At 33.8% G+C, this 23036-nt stretch overlaps 1 protein-coding gene across 1 annotated transcript in view; it reads right to left on the bottom strand.

The window, feature by feature from the left end:
* LOC141455911 (ribosomal protein S6 kinase alpha-5-like) overlaps nucleotides 1-22007 on the bottom strand; it is a 423200-nt gene extending 401193 nt beyond the window's left edge. The window contains exon 1 of the mRNA XM_074131400.1: nucleotides 21469-22007. Coding sequence (XP_073987501.1) covers nucleotides 21469-21715 — 247 coding nt within the window. The 5' untranslated portion in view covers nucleotides 21716-22007. The remainder of the gene's footprint in view (nucleotides 1-21468) is intronic.
* Nucleotides 22008-23036: the final 1029 nt, after the last annotated feature.

Below are 23036 nucleotides of genomic sequence, written 5' to 3'. Positions count from 1 at the left end.
TAACCCATTGTTTAGATTGTTCATTGGTCTCAGGAGTGTAGTGATGTATCCATGTTTCATCCACAGTGACGAAACGACGCTTAAAGTCCTGCGGATTCTTCTGGAACAGCTGCAAACCGTCCTTGCAACACTTCACACGATTTCGTTTTTGGTCAAGCGTGAGCAATCGCGGCACCCATCTTGCGGATAGCTTTGTCATGTCCAAATGTTGATGCAAAATATTATATACCCGTTCATTCGAGATGCCCACAGCACTAGCAATCTCACGCACCTTCACTCTTCTGTCATCCATCACCATATCATGGATTTTATCAATGATTTCTGGAGTAGTGACCTCAAAAGGGCGTCCAGAACGTTCAGCGTCACTTGTGCCCATATGGCCACTCCGAAAATTTTGAAACCACTTATAAACTGTTCTAATCGAAGGTGCAGAGTCACCATAATGTTTATCAAGCTTCTCTTTAGTCTCCTGAAGCGTTTTGCCTTTCATAAAGTAGTGTTTAATCAACACACGAAATTCTTTTACGTCCATTTTTTTGAAAATCACTCGACTTCCTCGATTCAAACGAATGCCAAACACAAAGAAATAGACCGATCTGGCTGAAACTTGGTGTGTGTTCTTCCAAGAGATGCTACTAACTAAACATAACCTCGATACGCGCCAGTGGTGCTATCTCTCTGACTTTGCACGGACTTTTCAAACGACCCTCGTAGGATCTGTGTTAGCTGTTTTTCTATGTTCACAGCTTTTTAAATGTAGACACGTCAATAGGTGTCCAAACAGAATCAGCCAATAGTAAAACATACCTGTATGAGTAACAAACGTGGAGAATAATAGCTTTTTACAGCTTTTTGCAATTTTCTTGAGACTTTTGCTAAAGTTTCCTTGACCGATCCATTTTGGATTGGAGCTTTTTTTGAGAGAACATGGATATTAGTGGGGTTCTGCGGGCTGTTTACTCTAAGCTTGTTCAAAGTAGTCATGTGCTTTTTTCACTCTCATTATTAGTTTCAAGTAAAAGTAATTGCGTAAATTACCTTTTTATATGGATACTGGTGCCAATATATTGTTAAATTCTTTTAAAAACTTGTTTGCAATTTTTGCTCCGTCAAAAATGAATAATTAATTTGAAATAAATTTATTTATAATTACTGAATGAACGAATAAGAAAATTTTAATTAAAACTTTAATCTTGTTAAAGGTCACTTCTCCGAGCTGAGAAAGTTCAAGTAGAAGTACAAGGCTTGTTTATCATGAATTAATTTATCCCAAGTAGTTCATTAATAAATATGTAAGCAAATTTACATTACGTGATACTTTAAACAAGTTTTAAGGGACCACTTTGAACAAATAATGAAGGAACATGATTTTTTTTCTTACCGCGATTTAAGTAATTTAATTCTCTAAAAATTTGATCTTGATCTCACTTGTGTCCACACAATGCTCTCCTCAGAATTCTAAAATTAGCCTCAAATCAAAGATTAGGGAGGTTATTGGAAGGATTATACACATCTACAATCCTGGTTATCATCCAAGCTTTTTCGAGAGCTATGGATCGAGAAAACGGCAGATTGAGATATTCAATCGCAAACTGAAAGGAGTTAATCCCCCCTTTTTTCCCCCCAAGAGAGAGTTTATCCGGAAATGCTTCTTTTAGGAGAGGTATGGTGCCTCATTTTCGTCACAATTATCCCTTTGCCATATATCCTTCAGCACGATTCGCATCAAGCATTGGATTGGACTAGGGGAGAGAGAAAGGAACAACAGTCTGGAATTTCCAGCGCCTTATATTCCTTCCTCTCTCCACAATGAGTCCACGAAAAGGAGAATATGTATAGCTACTTATATTAATTTATAGATATGTTAGGGACCTGATTAGGGAGGCTGAAGGGCTGAATAGAATAAAAGATAATATTACTGACTAAGAGTATAATGGCTAGCATTAACACTAACTTAGGAACGAGCGTGAATTATTAGTAGCTAACTAGGGTAAACTAAATATAAACTATTTCTTAAAGAATTGGCAAAACTCAATGACGAGTAGAGTAAGGTCGTGAAGAGAGTGTAAGAATGAATCCTCAGGGAGTGAATGCAATTCCCTGAATGCGATTGGGTGTCCCGGTGTTGGCGATGGTCTGGCATACTCTGATACCGGGCAGCTTCTATTGTTCTGAGCCCTACTTGGGCTTTAACCCTTCAAACCTTTCAATTATCTAATTTTTGAACTTAAAAAAAATAATAAAACAATACTAGGAAACCTAGAGTTGTGGAGCTCTATATCTGGACCCGGTTTTGAAAAATAGAATGAGCAAGATTGTTAAAATATTTGCATAGAACAAATCCAATCTGTGGCTAGCTTATGAGGTTCTTGTACTGGCCCACTAGGCGGTTCTTTTATAAAGAGTGGTCAGAGGAATAAGAAATAGGTTTTGGCGTGCGTTAATGGTGGAAGGTTAGCTGGAGAATTTGAAGATTTCAAAGCTAAACATCTACTAGACACTGGGAGATTGAAGAAAGAGGCGTATACTATCTTAGTTGTGGTGGGTTGGACTTCCCAACAAAGCTTTAGATAAGTTTTTTGATCAAGTCATAGTTAGTTGTTTGCAATATAAGGTTCGAGTGGTTTCGAACTGGTTTTTGATAGTTTAGAGTATCAAAATAGTAAAGATATTTACAGTGAAAAGTGTTTTTATCAAATTAAAGTTCTTAAAGTATTAAAATAAAGTGAAAACAAGATTACATCTTATGCGTTTTCCTCCTAACAAAGTGACCACGGGGAAAATTCACTGCTGGAAGGATGCCAAAGCATGAAGCTTTATTATTGAAGGACGAAACTAAAAAAGCGCAACTAAAAAATAAAATAATAAATTGTTTCTCCTTAAAAAAAATAAAGAAACAAAAAAGGATGAAAATAGATCGATTGTACTAACTAACCAAAGGCACAGTAGATTAGATAAATAAAAACTTAAAACAAGGAATCTTTCATAGAACAATAATTGAAGAGACGATCTACAGAGTTATGCAAGCGGCTACAAATTAATGCTTACATAATAGTCGGTCGGGCTTTTAATCATCAATGCGGAGTCTGCATTTGAATTATGTCTCCAACATGTACAATTTTCCCGCCTATTTGTTGACACCGTGTAACACGCTTGTTAACTGCAGGAAAAATAATATAATGCACGGTATTAATCTGTTCTTCTATTGTTTTACAAAAAGTATTTTAATGCTGCTTCAACGATACTTATTTATATATTCATATTAAATTTTTTTTAGCCTAAAAATCTTTTATCCAAAAAAATGCTGTGTCTAAAGATTCTTTCATTTAACAAGTTCCCATTTAATCTTGTGGGTTTTAGTCTAGTCCATTTCCAAATATTGCTGATTATCCTTTAAGGGAGAGGATTTAGTTTAATATGTCCTGGCAAACAGATATGACTGTTGATATTATTATGGTCGTTGGTCTGCATTTAATGTGTCTATAAAATGAAATCTAAGTGATGTATTGTATTAATGGTCTTGCAGAAGTCTGCTATAGTTGCTATTAGTTTCCTAGATATTCCTAACAGGTATATTTATAATGTATTTGTCACTGTGAAAGACCGCAATTGGTGAATGTCCAAGATTCACTCGGTGAAAGTTGAGATTCACATAGTCGCTTGGAGTATTTAAACCGTCAAAGCCGTGGGGCTATGGCTGCTATAAGGATAATTGTAGGCCTATTAACTGGGCCACTGCAGGCTCAGTAAACACATGCATCGCATGGGCCTGGCAGATGGCTAGCCTTTGTAGGTTCTGTCAGAAAGGGGAGGAGGAAACGGCACTGCACGTGTTGTGTCAGTGTGAGGGGCTTGTCCTGGAGCTAAGGATGTTACTTCTCGAGGAGGGAGGAAAAAAAACAAGGTCTGTGAGTTTTACTCAGGAGTCGCTCTCCAGAAATAAGAGTCTGATCAAAAGGACAGGTCTGGAGGGTGAGCTTTAGAGTGGGAGGAGCCACAATAGATCCAATGGGGTCGCAGTGGCGTAGGCCTTGAGGCCGCTCTAGCTGAATCTAATCTGAATCTTGGAGTATGTCCGAAATATTTGCTAAATATCCTTATTTCTGATTCATTCACCATACCACTGACAGTGAGTGTTCAATGAAAATACCTTTGTTACCTTTTTAAATCATACTTTATTATTAAAGCATAAGGTATATGTCAAAATAGGACTAAGCGCAGCACATGTCAACTTTGAACTTAAAACGAACAGTAAATTCTGAATTAGAAAAGAAATTAATACCAACAATAAACTTAATTATGTGGTTGAATATTGCAACAACTTAAACCAAATATTTTGGGCATACACCAAGCGACTGTGTGAATCTCAAATGCAACTACCCACTTTAAGTACCTAGGCTTAACTTTGGACAACAAACTGACTTTCACTACACACGTTCAGGACAAAGTAAACTCAGGCAATCTGACTACAAGACTATTATTTCCTCTACTCTCACGTGACTCCAAAATGACTGTGACTAACAAACTCCTCCTTTACAAAGTGGTTGCTAGACCGATGATGCTCAACGCCTGATCCGCCTGGAGCCTGACTTGTAGTAGCAACATCAAGCAACTTCAGATAACACTGAAGAAATTTCTCAGACTATCCTCGACGCACTAAAATTGATTCACTCCACGAGACTTGCATCCATTATCCCTCTTACACTCCTATATCCATAATCGTCTGCTGAAACTTCTTTCCATCCTAGACTGTCATCCTAATCCACTCTGCCGCTGTCATAGCCTCCTACGATCCTTCTATTCCCAACAGGCACAAAACAATAAAAACACATACTCTCTAACATTCTATACTAGCTGCAGGTTTTTCCTCTTTTTCCATGCATTCTTATCCTAGACCTTAACCTTTTTTGTTATCCTCACTTGTTATGGAGGTTACAATGTTTTGTATATTTATTTTTTGTACATATTTATTTTAATAAAAATTTATTCTGTTCTGTTCAAATGCACCAAATGAATCTTGAAATTCATTCTTTCGGTGTATCACGGTAATATATATATGATTAAAATAGTAGGGATCTATCTATCTATTTAATATTGTTAAGTAGCTCTGCTGAAGTCTACGACCATTTTTGTTAGCTACTCGAAATCTACTAATGTGAGAATATGCCGTGGAATTCTAATAATCCTAGAAGGTACAGAAAAACCGGAAACGAATATCTTGAATGGATTAAGAAGGTTTTTGGAAGTTGACTGGATTAACTTCATTTTACCACATATGGGAGCCCCAACTAATCGTTGAGGTTCAACGATCTTGAAAATGATACTTCCCTTTACCGCCCATAGAAATGGAGAAGTTGCACAGTATGGTTCTGGTCCAAAGTAAATGGGATGCTATAATGGTTTTAAATGTTTATTACAGTCTATTAAGGAAACTTTTGGTCGTTATTGTATCTTTATTAGTATTACTGAGTAATTCATATAATTTGGAAAGGTAATTAAAATATTTGACTCATTATTTGAAGCGCCTTTTCTAGCTGTACTTAAATATTTAGCGCATTATTATTTTATACTAAGAGGGCTAAGTAATCTTTATTGTATTAAATAAACAAATTTAGCAAAGGAAAGCCTTATAACAGTCTTATGTTTACGTTGATCAGTCGACTGAATATTTGTGTATGTGTGTGTTTGTAGATGTGCATAATATAGTTGACGAGGTGTTGGATAAGCAAACTTTGGGCCAAACTGTAAAATGGGCTTCAAGCCAAAATGGTAGTGATATAACCACACTGTAAAACATACTACGTGTATAATACTACAGTATTATAGTATCTAGGGCTCCTAATAATGGCGGATATAGCTAACAAAAGTCTACAGTCTCTTCAAACTTGTTACGTTCCATTCTGGATACCATTAATTTAAACTTCAAAGTAACTATCTTAAATTGCTTACTTATTCACTTAGTAAATCTACTTTATTTCTACTCCCTTGTGTATCTCACTCTATCTTGGGCGTGACGGTTATAGAGGTAGAAGAAACGAGGTGAAATCTTAAGATAGATTATAAAATTGGAAAAAGAATGATTAAATTCACTCATTATATTATACAGATGAATAACATCAACCAGATGAAGCGGATTGGTGTACTGGTTATGAAGCGTGAATTCTGTTAGAGGGCGATCTCCATTTCGAATTCCGAGTGTAGCTAGTTTGTATAAATAGTGAAATATTAACAGTAATGTTCGTACTTTCGCCCTCCGTCCAAGAGACCCTAATTTGGTATTTAGGACGCTTAGCTGCACCAGAAGAATTGGCCATTACTCTTTACTTACTAAGTTAAGAGAAGTTACAAAGTTAATGAAGAATAACTATGGTCTTCTTTAAGTGAATGGTAAAGATTTTAGCTTAATTATTAAACACGAACAAGGGACCAATTTATATTGAATCGTTGAAAGCTGATTTGTGGCTAGATTATTCTAGATTGTTCAAGGCAGATTCTAGACTGAGTTCTTTGTTCGACTGAATTTTCCTCTGCAGTGCTCAGATTTCCACCAAATCTAGAGTACACCTTATTTTTTAGTAGAGAAACAATATTGAAAGGAAGTACATATATCTTCACTTAAAGTTGGAGGGTCTTGCTTTTTTCTATAGTTGATAGTCTGAACAAAGAAACCAATGGACATTCATCAAAGTAGTCGCTTAATTCGAAAAGTATTCCCATTGAAATTAGAACATAAGATTCTCACAAATAAAAAATTAATTTGGCATTCATTAAGAAATATTCATGCAAACTTTTGATTAATGAACTCGCATGCGAAAGAAAAGCAAGTAATAAAGATGATAATTCAAAAATATTTTTTAATTATTTAAAAATTGGGGAGATCATATTTGTACCATCTGTTAGTTGTGATAAGTATGTCACAATTGGGCACTGATTTCTCTGGCTTTCAGAGCTTGATGTTTAGGAAGTCGCGAGCACAGTTGTCGGCTAAACTGACGTACAGGATTGACAGGATGTATTGTGCAGGATAATTAGGATGCGACTGCAAAGTTGTTGTGGAAATTCACGAAGTTTTACGTCTGTAAAAAAAAAAAAATAAATAAAAAATAAGATGATATTTTAGCTTCTTTCGCGTTGACAAATAACAGTATTTGAATATTTAAATTCACATTCATATCAGATGGATTCGCTGAATGTTAGATTTTTTCCTCAGAGTCCCACAGTTGGATTTAGTGGGTCAAGACTTTTCAACACAGTTTTGCAAAGAGAACTCTTGTCCTCAGTCGACGAACACTTCAACTACTGTTTAATTTCGTTGATTTTATCCATCTATGTTTCGTACATAATTACTTGCCAACTTTTCTCTTTAATTCTTCTCTGCAGTGGGCTCCATGGAAATTCGAATATAGTTATTGTATTAAAATCAAAGTTTGGTGTTTTTTCAACGTTACGCCTTTTCGTGCAGTTTTTGACAATCAACCCTTATACAACGGCCCTACCGGACAGTTTTATTAAACCCTTTAAATCCTTCTTTTTTTTTTTTAAGAGAAAAATTTATTAACAAATATCTCGTGAAATTAATTAATTATAAAATGAACAAGAGATATGAAAAATAAATTTCAGTTTAAATTTGTAAGTTACAGAGGAAGAGACAGGCGCAGCTTAAGTTTTCCTAATTTAAATAAAACAATATAATGATTTCTTTACAAGAGAGAAAAACTGGAAACCCTAATTCAGTTGGGATTTTCCTTAATTTAAGTTTTAAAGAGCAACCGTTTCTCTTTTAAAAAGAAAACAGTTACATTCCTAATGTCTATACACAAGTAACTACTCTAGAATTGTTTACACTTTAAAGAAAATTCATTGTTAACTGCTTGCATTTAAATTTATTTAAATTTTATTTTATTCCAAGGAATTTTAAAATTCTAATTCTGGTATTATTTCAGTAGTTTTCTCTAAGTTCCTCTTCTTGTTCTGTCACAATATTGATCCCGTTTCTTCATTTAGGGTCTTGTTATGGAGGGCTAATAGGTAAATGTAAATAGGTAACTATTTGTTCTGACATCTTCGATTCCCTATCCCCTCAATAAAATCTTGGAGTTAGCCATGAAATTTAATGTTAAATTAGGAAAATAGCGGATTTTGTGAAATAAGTAATATATTTATTAGGAAAATAACTAACATTCCGGATAGAAGTGAGACAATATCTTTTTTTAATTAGAAAAAGAAAAAGGGAACTACGTATCCGCACAACTAAAGCAAAATTTCAATATTATCTGAAAATTTATCATTTGTACAGCATTCGAGAAAACTAGATGGGTGCTCTAATACCGAGTGGGGTTTTTCAGAAAAGTTTCCAAGCGGCTTCTTTGAAAATTTGTGCTTCTACCGATGAAGGCCAAAGATTTCTTTGAAAATGTTTTTAGGAGGGAGCCTTAGTCCCTTTAATTTAATGACACACTTCGCTGATACGTACGGTTTTACCGACTACTTTAATGTTAGTCTTAAAAAGTGTTATTTTTTTTATAAACGTGCATTCTTTAAATTTCTTCTTCTTCTTCTTCTTCATTGTCTTAGCACTTATGCCTTTCAGCATCTTAAGATAACTTAGGCCTTTAACCATCGAACGTACTCTTCTCTATTACTTCCCAAACGTCGGATAGATGACTTTATCTGACCTCGCTTAAGTGCTGATGTAGCCCAAATATCCCTAACTTGGTCTGCGGCCTTCAGATTTGGTCTCCATCAAGCACCTAATCTTCTCCTCATCACTTCTTCTGCAAACCACCCCAGCTGCCGATTCTCCAACTTGGTTACGAAGGGTTGACTCCCTAAGCCGTTCCTTATTGATTCATTTCTAATTTTATCACGCTTAGTTTTTACTTCGACACGGAGGAGAAGTCTCATTTCGACGGCTGAAACCCGGCTTGCGTGCTTATCCAGCACGATTCTGTCCCCTACTAAAGAAGACTCTCTTTTAACGTCCAAAGTATTCCTAATCAGATCGTAAGCTTTGGAAGTAGTGGCCACACCCACCCGTTTCAGCTCCTGCCATCCCGGCTAAACAAAACTCTTAGGTACCTAAACTCCTCTACCTGTTCCAAGAATGATGATGCCTCTTTACATTCCATCCCGCAAGATGCACACAAAGGGAGTCTGATGCATGTAGACACGTGGGGAGTAGCTAACCCACAGGTCACCATCACCACAGCTCATTTCACCATAAACCCTCTTCGTCCCTAAGGGATCACCTAGTTAGGTAAATGTTCCTGACTAGGAACTAAACCAGTTGTCCCTAGGTAACGGGGCCTCCAACGCTGGACTAATCACCCGCTTGGAGTATTAATGAGTCAGAGCACAAAAGATAGCCTCCTTAAATTTCAAATTTCAAGATTACTTCCTCAAGATCGTATTACTTCCTCTTACACCCGGAAGTAGAGAAAGTAATTTATTCTCGATTCAAATTTTATTTCATTATTATTTATTTACCAAACCTGTGACTAAGTAAAACATTTTTTTATCCTCAATTATTCCGTATATTTGATATTTATCAGAACAAACGGCACTAATGATGAGGTTAGTTCTTCCAACGTTAACAACTGGCCGACCTCAAATCCATAATTAGTTCATCTCTTCTAGCTTTACTGGCCAGATTTTGGATTAATGAGTTTTATCAATGGATATTCTGTTAAAGTTTGATGATTTATATTTAAATGAATAATAATTTAAACTAATTGAAATTTAAATATGAAGGACGTATTTTAATTTTTTGCATTAATTGTAATGTCTTTTATTTTTAACTCTACAGTTTATTCTCCCTGAAATTACCTCTTCGTTTCGTTGTAAATATTTACTATTTAAAATTAATTATTTTAAATATTTAATCAATAATTAGTGCGAAGCATATTATGATTTTATTTTTCATATTTCTCGCTCTAAAAACGTCAAGAGAGCAACTGTTAAGCTTGAACTTTCAAGGCAGACTTTCACTGCAATTAAATTCGGCCTTAAGCTACGCAATGCTTCACTCTTGCATATTATTCAGTGATACGATTTGGTAGAACGGCTCGTCTTGCTCGTATCTGCGTTGCATGAAACAGGTTACCCAACGCTCCTATTGTTTTTTCTCCTATTCATGCCCTTCTCGTAGCAGTTTCTCAAGATTTTATTGTCAATCAATGCCTCAACATCCTTTGTACGACTGATCTTTCACTCCAGTCTATTACTTAATCTCCAGATCTCGCATTTGCCATCAGTTCCATCTAGTTTCATCTTCATATCCTCGAATTCTGTTTCGTAAATAGAGAATATAGGACAACCCGGACCAATGCTCACTAAATCATCTTCACTCTCATTCGAAAAGTACTTCCTCCAGTCTACCTGAACCAAATTTCAATGATGGGTAATTTGCGATATTTTGGACTGTACTTCGACAAAAACATCACACCCGACTCAAGCGACAGGAACTTGACTTCTGTTACCAGATGATCAAAAGATCCAAATTGACGTAAAGAAACTCTATACAGTCCTACTAGCCCTAATCTGGACAAACGAACTTGAACTGTACGGCCAATGTTCATCGCATCCAATCCCCTTTAATCGAAAATCCTACGCACCTTTCAATCTTAGCAATCAGACTATTGAAACCGAAGTAAAAATTGAGCTAGCTCAATCCAGTCTTCTTACTCTAAATTTCATTCCAAACTGCCAACACCATCATCGGCTCATACACAACATGTCCCCAGGCTACTCTTCCCTCGAATCCTTTCCGAAGGGATTGTGATCAGCTGATAGAAAAGGTCATCCTTCGAATTTACTCCATGCTGGCCAACTCATCTTTGGAAGGCCCTCATCTAATTCCATCGAGCTATTTTACTTAATTATTATGACGAATCTGATATAGTTTGTTGCAAATAGGAAGCTGTGAATCAAAGAGAGTTGAATATTGCCAGAAATAGTTTATTTCCTTTTATTCTCTGATTCAATTTTATATTTACTTTCCCTTTACTTCCGTTTAATGGTTATAAGGCCCATAACCAAAGACATTATACGTAGAGCAGGTGTTGCCAGTGTGATCAATATCGATCCCTAGGGGTCGATATAAATGTCATTCTTGGAGATTGTTAGAAATATATGTCAGTAAAAATTACTACAAATGTAATGACTGTTAAATGCAGCTACTTGATGCTACACAATTATATGTAGCAGTAAATGCAATTTTCAAATGAAGAGTGTGCAACAGAAACAGCTTCAACTAGCATACACAGGACCTCGTATTACGACTTAGTCAGCATTGTATGTTTTATTAAAACTGTCCGGTAGGACAGTTGTATAAGGGTTGATCGTCAAAAACTGCACGAAAAAGCGTAACGTTGAAAAACACCCAACTTTGACAATTTTTTTCTCTTTTTCTATAAAAGATAAAATTCCCAAATTTTCTTTAAAATATAGGGCAAACCCTCCTTTATAGCTGTAATTTTTTTGCAACCACCCAGATCTAATAGGTTTCGAGAAAAAAGTTGCTGAAAATGAGCAAAAACGGCTTTTTCAAAAAATGTTCTTGTTCTTGTTCTTGTTGTTGTTGTTGTTGTTGTTCTTCTTCTTCTTGTTACCTTTTTTGTAAACAACGTAGCGCCTAAACGCGTGAACCGATTTTCATGAATGAAATGTCATTCGAATCGAAATTTTGTACAGATTTGCACTATAAAGGTCTCGACGCCGTGCCTCATAAGGAGGGGAGTTTGCCCCACCCAAATAAGGCCCTTTCTAAAACTATTATTACCAATATTTCTATAACGCTTAGTCCGATTTTGATAAAATTCAGCTCGAATAAGTGGTTAAAGCTCCTCTACATTGCTGATGCTCTTGCACCTACTAAGAGGAAGTACTGCAATCGTTTAAATTATCAATGAGTGAACCGATTTAAATCAATGAATTGTCGTTCGATTAAAAAATCTTTGCCTCTTTGCCTAGAAGTACTGCAATCGCAGTTTATTTTTCTTACTCCTCTTAAAAGGAAGTAATGAAATCGCAGTTTAATTTTGCTATTTACGCACAAATACCTTCCTATTTTATTCAAAACGCTTTTTCAAAAAAAGTTGTTACTGAGGATGGTTTGGGGGACCTTAACGATAATCATTCTTTAAAAAGATCTCTCTAGTGGTAGTTACGGTTCCGACTTACCATCTTATCAGGTTATAATGATAGAATTGCTTATTCCAAATTTAAAAAATTCTGTAAAGCAGATATGTAACTTTGTAAAATAGACAAAAAGGAAAATCTATCCAAAAGGTACAAAAATCTCTTTAACAAAAACTTACAGTTTAAAATGTTAAGTATAAGGGTTGATTAAACGCCAAAAGGTACACAAATCAGCAAGCACCTAACATTTCATTAATTCTTCATTAATATTTAAGTAATTTTACTGCATTAATTTTCATTAATATTTTTTAGAATTTATTAGATGTCACAGACCCTTATGCTGGCCACTTCATTTATATTTTTTTGTTATAATTATGATAAATCACACATATGTACATGCATGTTAAAGTAGAAAAAGACAAAGTTAGAGTAGGCTACTGTCTTGAATTCGTCTTACCGAAATATTCGTGAGCACAAATAACACACAGTTAATAACAAGTAGATTATTCAACAACAATTATTGATTTCTCAATTGTAATTTAATTTAGTCCCCCTAATTTTACTTATAGTAAAATACTGGAATAATTAGCTGTCCTAAAAATATACATATCTTATTTACTTTATATTACATATTACATTTTTTTTTATAAAAAAAAGTTTTGAATTTTTTAGCCTCATAATTTTTTTTTATTTTTTATAACGTTTTTCTTTTTAACCTGTATTTAATAGTTTGATTATTATAAATAACTAGATATTACAGTCAATCTACAGTGCTACTTGAACAAATATTTTGTAGACGAAAATGGCCAGCATAAGGGTCTGTGACATCTAATAAATTCTAAAAAATATTAATGAAAATTAATGCAGTAAAATTACTTAAATATTAATGAAGAATTAATGAAATGTTGGGTGCTTGCTGATTTGTGTACCTTTTGGCGTTTAATCAACCCTTATACTTAACATTTTAAACTGTAAGTTTTTGTTAAAGAGTTATATTAAAAATGTTTAATATAATAAATAGTAACATATTATTATTATAATATCATTAATATCATAGCGAAGGGAAGGGATTAGCTATGAGGTTAGCATACTGGACTCCCACGCGGAGGTCCCGGGTTCGAATCCAGCAGCTGACCCTTAGATTTTCTCTTCCTAGGAGCTTCTTACAGCTCACTGTCCGGTGATGTACAGTGTTGTCTGTAACGAGAGAACACTGTCCGGAGGCCGGCAGTGCACTGAAAAAAGCTCCGGGCGCCAATAACCTAAGATGTTGACGCGCCCTAAATCATTTAAAAAAATAAAATAAAATAAAATAAAAAAAATATATATATATAGCGACTTCTATATTCATGATACGGCTGGAAATGTAAAATCTGAGCTCAAAAATGGTTTGTTTTCTGCCCAAATTGATCTATTTTCAAGTCATCCAGTCACAAAGGCCTTCCTATATTTTTCAACTCCTTAAGTTTAAATCCTCGATACATTCCCGTAATACCAGATCTCGCTCATCCGATCTCTATATTCCTTCTCACCGTACCTCATCCTTTGACAAATCCTTCCTAATACGTGCTACCTCTCTCTGGAACTCCTTACCATCACCTGTCCGCCATGCTCCTACCCTTTCTATCTTTAAATCCCTTCTATTCAGTTATCTCCTTTCTATTCAGCTTCCTTCGAAATTCTAATTGTTTTAATTTATTACCTTAATTTCTGCTGTTACTTTTAATTTTCACTTTTTGTAAATTCTTATTTATTTATTTATTTTCTGTTTAATCACAGGCCAAACTATTAAGGCCTCTATTTGTACCTGCATTTATTCTTAGAGGACAATTGTCCCAGAATAATAAATTTCTTTTCTATTCTATCCTGTTCTATTCTATTTTTGGTGCTTTTTCCTTTTCTAATGGCCAAAGTCAGTACAATTTTGGTAAAATTAAATGTTAGATGAGTTGGACAGTGGAAGCATATACTTTACTATTAACATTTTACCAATAAATAAAAATTAGCTATGCGATAAATTCGAACTGGGAATCTCTCAATTACTAATCCGAACTTATACTCACTAAACTTTACTCGCCCCTTTATCGTATTCAAACATTCAAATAAATTCTAAGGTTTGGGTACATTGTTAGAGAATCGATGTTTAATAAAAAAGTTTGGCAACCCCCCTGGTGTAAGGATGTTCCAAATCAAGGCAAAAGAAGATCTGAAGCACAACTGAGACGCGAGAGAAAACTCAAAAGGCAGTCCCTCTCTACATCCATACCTATCTTACCTATCTCTTTGATATCACCGGGGGAAAACGTCAAATGGTTGTTTAGGTTGCGCTGCGTAACTTTGAATTATTATTGATAGAAAAACGAAGTCTGTGCATGACACGCTGTAACTGAGTGTATGGAAACGCTTACTTTTTGTACAGTTACCAAAATGCCAAATTAAATAATAATTTTTAACATGAAAAGTATTTGTATTTAATAGTATCTAGTGCTAATTATTCGTCACAACAAGCGTGTATCAAGAAGAAGAATACACACTAATACTGATAACCCACTTCACTTATTATCAGCAAAATTGTAAATTAAATTCTTTAAAAGAAAATGTTTTGTTATCTAATTAAAAATAAGTTCTTTATTTGAAAATATGTCTACAATTTATTAAGAAATAATGTTTTCAAAAGAACTAGATGCTACGATAAGATTTCGTTCAGAAATTTAAATTTAAGGAGGAGTTCTAGAGGACACCATTCTTTTAAAAGTACTCCTGTTACATTTTGAGAATTTGAGGAAGAAAAACTTATGTGGGTATTTAAGAGAGATTTTTCAAAGTATAAAGTAAAGTTCGGGCAGCCTTTAATATCTTCTACCCAATCGCCGTCGTGAATGGAGACGGATTGCAAACACACTTTATTATAAAGTTCTCAAAACCATTAAATAAAATCCAAGGCCAAAAGACCGGGAATCGAACCCACTAAACCAACAATACATCTTAGCATTGTGGGCCCTGCCTATAACCGCTCGGCTATCGTGGCGCCTATAAAAAAGACACAAAAGATTTATATTTCTCGTAAATTGCATTCAATGCAGAAAAAAGGAAAACACATTTAAATATTTCACTTGAGATTTATTTGTGAGTGATCTTGTTAATTCTTGTTTGCAACAGGAGATCCATGTGCATTAAATGTTTACAAAGCTAGTTGGCATTCTCTCAAATATTTTATTTTAAACGCTATTGCACAAGTAAAAACTTGATTTAAAACTATTGTTTGTATTCAGTTTTATGCAATTTATGTAATTACCAGTTAATTCTCATTGTATCAAATATTAGGCATGTAGAGCTGTAAACGTATCCTCCATGGAGCGGAAGCAAATGCTGTCTGGCAGCTTTCCTTGACATTTTTCAAGCATTTGATCGGGTATGGCATCCGGGTTTGTTGTGAAAACTCAAGGGCATCCTTTCCTCTAATTACTGCTTTATTCTTAGATCATATCTTATTAATCGCTATTTCCTGGCCGACCACTTCTTTTTACTTTATGTTTCCTATTCTTTCTGGTGTTCCGCAAGGAATCATTCTTGCTCCTCTTTTATATTTAGTATTCAGGGCTGATCTTCCATTACATCCTAACACCTACAAGTTCACATTCACGTCGATGGTAATTCGCGGTCATTCTTTTCTCTAGCAACTCTAGCAACGATCCCGTCATAGCTTCTAGCCATCTCCAATCTCACCTTACGATCCTGGCGCCTTTGTGCAGAATAAAGGCCAACCAAAACAAATCCAAGCTTTTGGTCTTCCTCTTAAACCAAAAAAAATCCTTCCAGCCCTGTATTAACAACACCATATTCCCTCTAAAAGTAGATACTCAAGTCCTATATCTAAGACTCCAACAAAGCAGACGATTAATAAGAAGCTGAAGAAAATTACCGTTACAGAATTCCTGGCTATGAGACCCCCATACCCTGCTCTAACGGAGAGGTAGAGATCGCATTCGCCCCAAAGTAAAGATTACTAGCCTATCCGCCTCAGTCGGATAGTTGGACCATTCTGAAAACAATGACGTGATTTATTCCTGCCTACTTAAATTACGTAATTTCTAAAAATGACAAAAAAAAACATTTTAGAACTTGATAAAATTTGTTTTAGTTGTGGAGTTTCAAAACTCTAGTGTCTTTGGACTGACTCCTTTGGTTCAACTTTTCTCAGTAAGAGCTCCAAATCCTTTGATCCATCCCTGATTCTTCTTTGATATTTCTTTGTAAAGGTTTACTGGAAACATTTACCCAAGTTACATCAGACAACATTCTGAATTCGCAAACGTTCTCGCTCTTGCATTTGTATTTGAAGTTATATCGTAAGATGTTAGCTTTACATCATCTGCACAGAATGTAACGTTATTACTGAGACAGAATAGATTAGAAAGATATTTCTTATTTGGCAAAGTACCAAAGCCATATTTCTTTTACTTTGAAATATTATTTAGGTGTAGAAATCTAAAACGTTATTTAAACATAATAACTTGAATAATTAGTTAATTTTTTATTGAAATAATAAAGTTAATTTTGAAACAATTTAGTAAAAATATTGTTAAAAAACACTCAATTCTTTATTCTAAACTGAAACATAGAATTTATTTATGAATACTGATGCTTATACAAATTAGAATATAAATTCAAGGAATTTCTAAATTTTGTTCCTTAAAGAATAAAAGGAAAGTTATTTTTTTCGGTTTGTTTATCCAGAAAATATTCCAAATTATATTCTTCACAACGGATCACTAATTTGTACATTCATCTACCTAATAGGCAAGGAATGCATTTATGATGTTGCCAATCTTTCGAATGCTGGAAATGTATCCATTTTGAATTTCCCGGGGTCCGAAAAAGTGTTATTAGTAAATAGTCGGTGTGTGTGTGTTTACAAAATATTGCAACAACAAGAACAACAACAAATCATTGGAAGATGATGTAGAAAGAAGCCGTGAAGGTGTAGTTCAACCAACGAAGCTCCTATTTCATATTAAATTGAAAAAAGTATTTTTTGTGACCAATTATTTTTTATGTTTTCCTTGTTTGTAATGTTCAAATTAAACAAGTAATCTTTTTTCCTTTCAATGATCCAATTACATTCTCTTTTCCAACTAAACCAATCAATAGATTTATTTGCCAAAAATTTATTTATTATTTTTTTTAATGAATATAAAAAATAAATTCAAAAAATATAAATTTCTGGAAAAAAAATTATAGGCGCCTCGTTAGCCGAGCAGTTGGACCCGCAAAGATAAGATGTATTGTTGGTTTAGTGGGTTCGATTCCCCGGTCTAGGCCTTGGAGTTTATTTAATGTTTAATATGAGAAATTTACAGTAAAGTATGTTAGGAGGTTATAGGCTAGACCCGCAAAGCTAAGATGTATTGTTGGTTAGTGGGTTCGATTCCTCTGGACTAGGCCTTGGATTTTATTTAATGGTTAATATGAGAACTTTACAGTAAAGTATGTCAGGCGGTTATAGGCTAGACCCGCAATGCTAAGATGTATTGTTGGTTTAGTGGGTTCAATTCTCTGTGTCAATGCTTTGGATTTTATTTAATGGTTAATATGAGAAATGTAAAGTATGTTTGCTAGTCACACCTAATTAGTAAAAAATTGAGAAATTATTAAAGTTTTAGTTCCAAAAATATTTATTATATAAATATAAACCAATGTTTATAAAAATAGTTGTGAATTCATTTTAAATGAATTGTTGAGGAATATTTGTAGTGGGTAAAAAACACTTTTATACTAATTAAATATCTAATTTAAATTGTAAAAAAAAATGCAAATGACAAAAGTTTTATTTTTTAATTTCTTTTATTTAGAATCGTAAATGTTGTTTTTACTCTTTTATTTTTGATTTTATTATCTACTCTTTAATGGTTCTAGTTAGTTTGTACATTATACAATTTCCATATTTAATGCTAAAAAAGATAAAATATAAATACAAAATAATCACATATCTCAAAGCAAACAGTTTCGGAAATTATTTATAAAGCAATTTTTTGTAAGCTCGCTAATTTTATTTAAACTTGGCATCCAAGCTAAGCTTTTGATTATCTCTTTTAGTAATAATGTTGATGTGAGAATTGTAAAATTATATTGATGTGGAAGTTCAGAGCTTTCTTTGAGCGTTACATCCCCCACTATTCAGGGATTCAAACGCAATTTTCTTGAAAAGAATTTCAACTTAAAGCTTCAGGCTTTATGGAAAACGTCAAATATCCGGTAACAAGTGATCAGTTTCGGAAAAGCGATTATCTTTGCATTCCCAAACTTTGTTGGTACATATTGATTGTATGAATATTACTGTTTAATTGGAAAGAAATCCATTCAGCCTTTTTGTTATTGAAATTTCGATCTTATTGTCACACCTGTATTTGTATAATAAAATGTGTATTTCTTAAAAAGGTTGATATCGAAATTTGGTACGATTACACTTCTTCCTATTTAAAAAATAAAAATAAATAAAAGCTCAAATTTAAAGCTTAAATTTTGTCAATTAAATTTACATACTAGCATCAAAAAAGGATTTATTTGTCAGACCAAATTTTCTTTAAATTCCCCAATTTAAAGATTATTAATGCGCTAACTGTGGCAAATATTTGAAGTAAATTTTACTTTTATCTAAGAGTATTTTTTAACAAAAAATACTTTATCAACTCGTTAATTTCTTATAAATTTTAGACAAACATTTTTAATAAATAGTTTTTAATTTATTTTCATTGTTTTCCATTTTTATCTATTTTTTTTAAAAAAAGTTTTCTTTATGATCGTAAAATGCCGATTAGACTCGACCGATTTTTCATTTTAAGAACGTTTATTACGTTGAAATAAGTTTTTACAACTGTGCTTAAATTCACTGTTTAAAATTGTTTAATGTTTCAACGGTAAAATTTTGTTCAATTCCAAGATATATTAGGTTTTAATTTACAGAAATTACTACAAGGTCATTAAAAAGAGTTCAAGATCTCTGGCCACATCTCTCACATTCGGAAACTTCGTTAATTTATGCTGAATAGCGGCAAAAGATAAATATTGAATTTGGAATTAATTTGATTTCTAGTTGAATTTGTAAAGGAGATATTTCAAGTGTAACGATGCTTGCCTCCTCGATAACTGCTGACACTAGTGTTGACTTATGACCTGTGGGGAAATGATACCGTAGGAGTAATTAAGGTTATATTAGGCTATCATAACAAGAAAACAACGAATGCGTTCAAGAAAAATATTAATAATATTCTTTGATAATTAACAAAAAATTAAATAAAGTCTAAAACCAAGACGGAAAATCGTATAAAATACAAAATACTATACGGCAAGGCGCCATGATAGCCGAGCGGTTATAGGCTAGACCCGCAATGCTAAGATGTATTGTTGGTTTAGTAGGTTCGATTCCCTAGCCTTCAGGCCTTGTATTTTATTTAATGGTTAATATGAGAAATTTTGTAGTAAAGTATTGCTAGTCGCTTCTGTACAGAGGTTTCGCACGTCATTGCTTGTCACTAATGTTCTTGTGCGTGGGTTCCAAGTGAGTTTGTTTGTTTATGAACATTTCAAGGTGGCGCACCAGGTCTGTACAAGGAAGAGGATTGCTGTTAAAGAAGACAGTAGAATAGGAGCCCCGCCGAAGAGTAAACATTTCTAAGGGTTCATTTCAATTCGCCACTTCTTTGCCCAAAATTCAATTTTGAAAAAAATTAACAAAACTCCAGGCAAACTTACCACTTAATATTTTTTCTTTTTACATTCAGATAAAATAAAGTTTACTCGTTCTTGAAAACAATCTTAAGTGTAATAATAAATTCACATATTCTTGAAGAAGTTCAAAATGCAATTTATTTCTGCAATATTATTGACCTTGGATTGCTGATTTTATTATCTTTAGTGTTATCAAACATTGACATTAATTCGGCACACTTATCTTAGTAATACAAATAAATGTATTAATTCTTATAACTTAGAAGTCTGGTCTAGTAAAGACCAGGAAAAGTTTTAGAAAAAAAAATATTTGTATAAATTTTAACAACTTTGGAGAAGGTGTGTCTTCAAATTTGGGATTTTGACAGCATAATTTAATCTTATATAACTATATACTAGGAGCCATAAAATTTCAGCATTTTAGCGCTTTAAAAGCAAGCCTATAATGTAAATTTCTTTTTTCTGCAACCATATAGGAATGTTCTCATTACTCAATTAAAATCAGCTGTGTAATGCCCAACTTTACCTCACTAGTGGGGAAAAATTCCCATTAGTGTCACTTTCCTCACTAGTGAGTGAAAAACTTTATTGTGCTTCCTTGATATAAGAAGTTTTGTTACTAAATATTTTCTGTAAAACTTTAATAAGCCTATTTAAATTTATTTTATCTAAATAATTAAAAAAATAAAATAAAAATTGAAAGGAATATAGAAATAAAAATAATACTTTAATAAATAATTAGATATTTTTAATTATAACAGTTAAAAAGGTTATAGTGTTACCTTATAGAAATTTAAAATGGATTCTAGTGATTCCTGTTTAGTTTTTTTTTTTTTAGTTAATAACCCTAATGGTTGCAGAAAAAATATAATATTTAACTCGAGTGTAAAGTATTTTCCTCACACTCGGCAATTTGCGCTTCGCTCGCTCGTGCGTGCAAACCCTGCCTCGTGTGAGGAAAAGTACTACTTTCCACACTTTTTAAATAAATAGCTATTAATTATTGAATAAATATTAGTAAAATGTTAATTGTTAAATTGTGGAGTTTCCGTTCCAGTGCACCTTACGTATAATTTGGTACTTTGACATTAAGTCCCACCTGAAAAACATTGACGATTATTTTACCTTTCTTTAAAAATTTAATTTAAATTTAACTTTACCGGAAAAATGTGACCAATACTACGTTAGTGTTGTTCAATATTCAGAGTTTTAGTAAAATTGTGCAATTTCCGGAATTTATGCTGCTAATTACCACTTTCGGTTTGTTTATTTTCCCAAAAAAATTATTAACGTCTTCACTGGAGGTATCTAGGCGGAATATCAAAGGTTCAACTGTCAACGTTTTGTGCTTTCTGCTGTCTATTCACACACAGACATCTGACACATGTCAAAGGACATTTTCTTTCGCAAATACTTCCTTGAGCTTTCAAAAAGGCATCAATAGATGTGCTTCCAAAAACTCAGCTCTCTAATATTGGGAAGGAAACAGTAGATTGGGAAATGAAAAACCACATCATTGATAAGTAAAGAGCTAGTTCACTGTAATTAAAGAAAAAAAATCATTTTAAACTTAATGATAGACAAAGAATTTGCAAGTTTTACCATAAGTGAGTACGTGGGTCACAGTTTCCGTGGTCACAATCACCGTTTCCTTTCTAGCTGGTGGATCCATGGGGTTGATGTCAACTGTGGTTGTACTGCCATCGTTATCCAGGGATGGCGTACGATCACAATCTTCAATTTCCACTAAAGAAGTTGTCGCCGAGGTTGGGGTTGTTGTAGTTGATGCGGATGTTGGATCCACAATAATTGTGGTATTATTTGCTGATGTCACTACACAATCTGCCATTATTGTTTGTTGTTTAAATCATGTAAACAACAAATTAACACTATAAACAAATATTATTAACATTTTTTATTTATTTATTTTTTTTTTTTTGCAACTGCTCTGTCACAATATTCTTTTTAGAAAAAAAATACTCGATAAAGCTAATAATTACAAATAATAAAAATAGAATTCGATAAAAACAAAGAGCACACACTGCCAGCGCCAACACAATTGATACGGTATATCCGCGCCGCGAACTACACTGTTGACACTAAACATCTGGTTACGCGCGCGGCTTCTTCACCCACCCGCCTTCCTATCTGTGTGTGTTGTGTCTGTTTAGCAGAGCCCGCCTTCCCGCTCTATACCGGCTAACCTTGCCGCGTTTTCCACCCAACACCCAACTATCCTACTCTCTCAGTTGCACCATCTAAAATATCTTTATCTGCAAACGCTCAGCCATCTAGCGGTTATATATGATAACTAAATGTTGGCCTTCGAGTCAATAATTGCCAACAGTACGCTCTGCCGAGCAAAGTAAATATAAAAAACCAAATCCTATAAATTTTTATCTTTTTTATTCTACTCTAGAATAAATGAAAATTATAGCAAAAAATGGCGTAAAGGAACGTTTTTTTTTTTTTGAAATCATGCTAATTTTCAATTTGATATTTTCATCAGAAATATCCACTTTGAGCTCTCCTGAGTCCCCAAAAATGTGTTTTTATAGGTCTCGAAAGGTCTCTGAATCTAGGCATCTGTCGTAACTGTAACTATCCACCGTAATTTGCAAAAATGTCGCAAAAAGTCTCAATTCGTTATTATTTATTTATTTTTAAACCTGCGTTTCGAATAATGATGCTACATTGTAGCTCGGTGTCAAGTTGCAGCATCCAAAGCAACTAGGACCAAACAATTTAGCTTGTGAGGAAGATATTGTGTGCCGAATTACAGTGGAGTCTCGGTTATCCGTCATGACCGGGACCGGACACGTGACGGATAGTCGAATAGACGGATAATGGGAAAAAACAGGAAAATTTCCAGATTCTTTTGTTTAACGAGTATAAAACTTTGTATTAACTGGTATACATATTTTATACGTTTATACGCTTAAGCCTTAAAGGTCAGGTATCTTCCATTATTCAGTTCATTCTATTGTGTATTAAAATTAATGAATACAATGTCTGCGACATCTAATCGGTTTTGTGGGCGGTTTTGTTTGTGGTTGATCTTTTTTAGGAGAAAACCCACAAACTGTCGAATGATGGACACGAGTATGAACCTAAAAGACAAAGGAAAAGATCTCAAAAGAAAGTTTTCTTTTTAAAATAATTTTTTGGGT

The sequence above is a fragment of the Rhodnius prolixus genome, unplaced genomic scaffold, assembly GCF_049639745.1.
Source record: "Rhodnius prolixus isolate KJV_2025 unplaced genomic scaffold, Rpr scaffold_4, whole genome shotgun sequence".
Classification (NCBI taxonomy): Eukaryota; Metazoa; Arthropoda; class Insecta; order Hemiptera; family Reduviidae; genus Rhodnius; species Rhodnius prolixus.
Note: the sequence above shows the minus strand (reverse complement) of the source record. Positions and strands in the feature narration are given on the sequence as shown.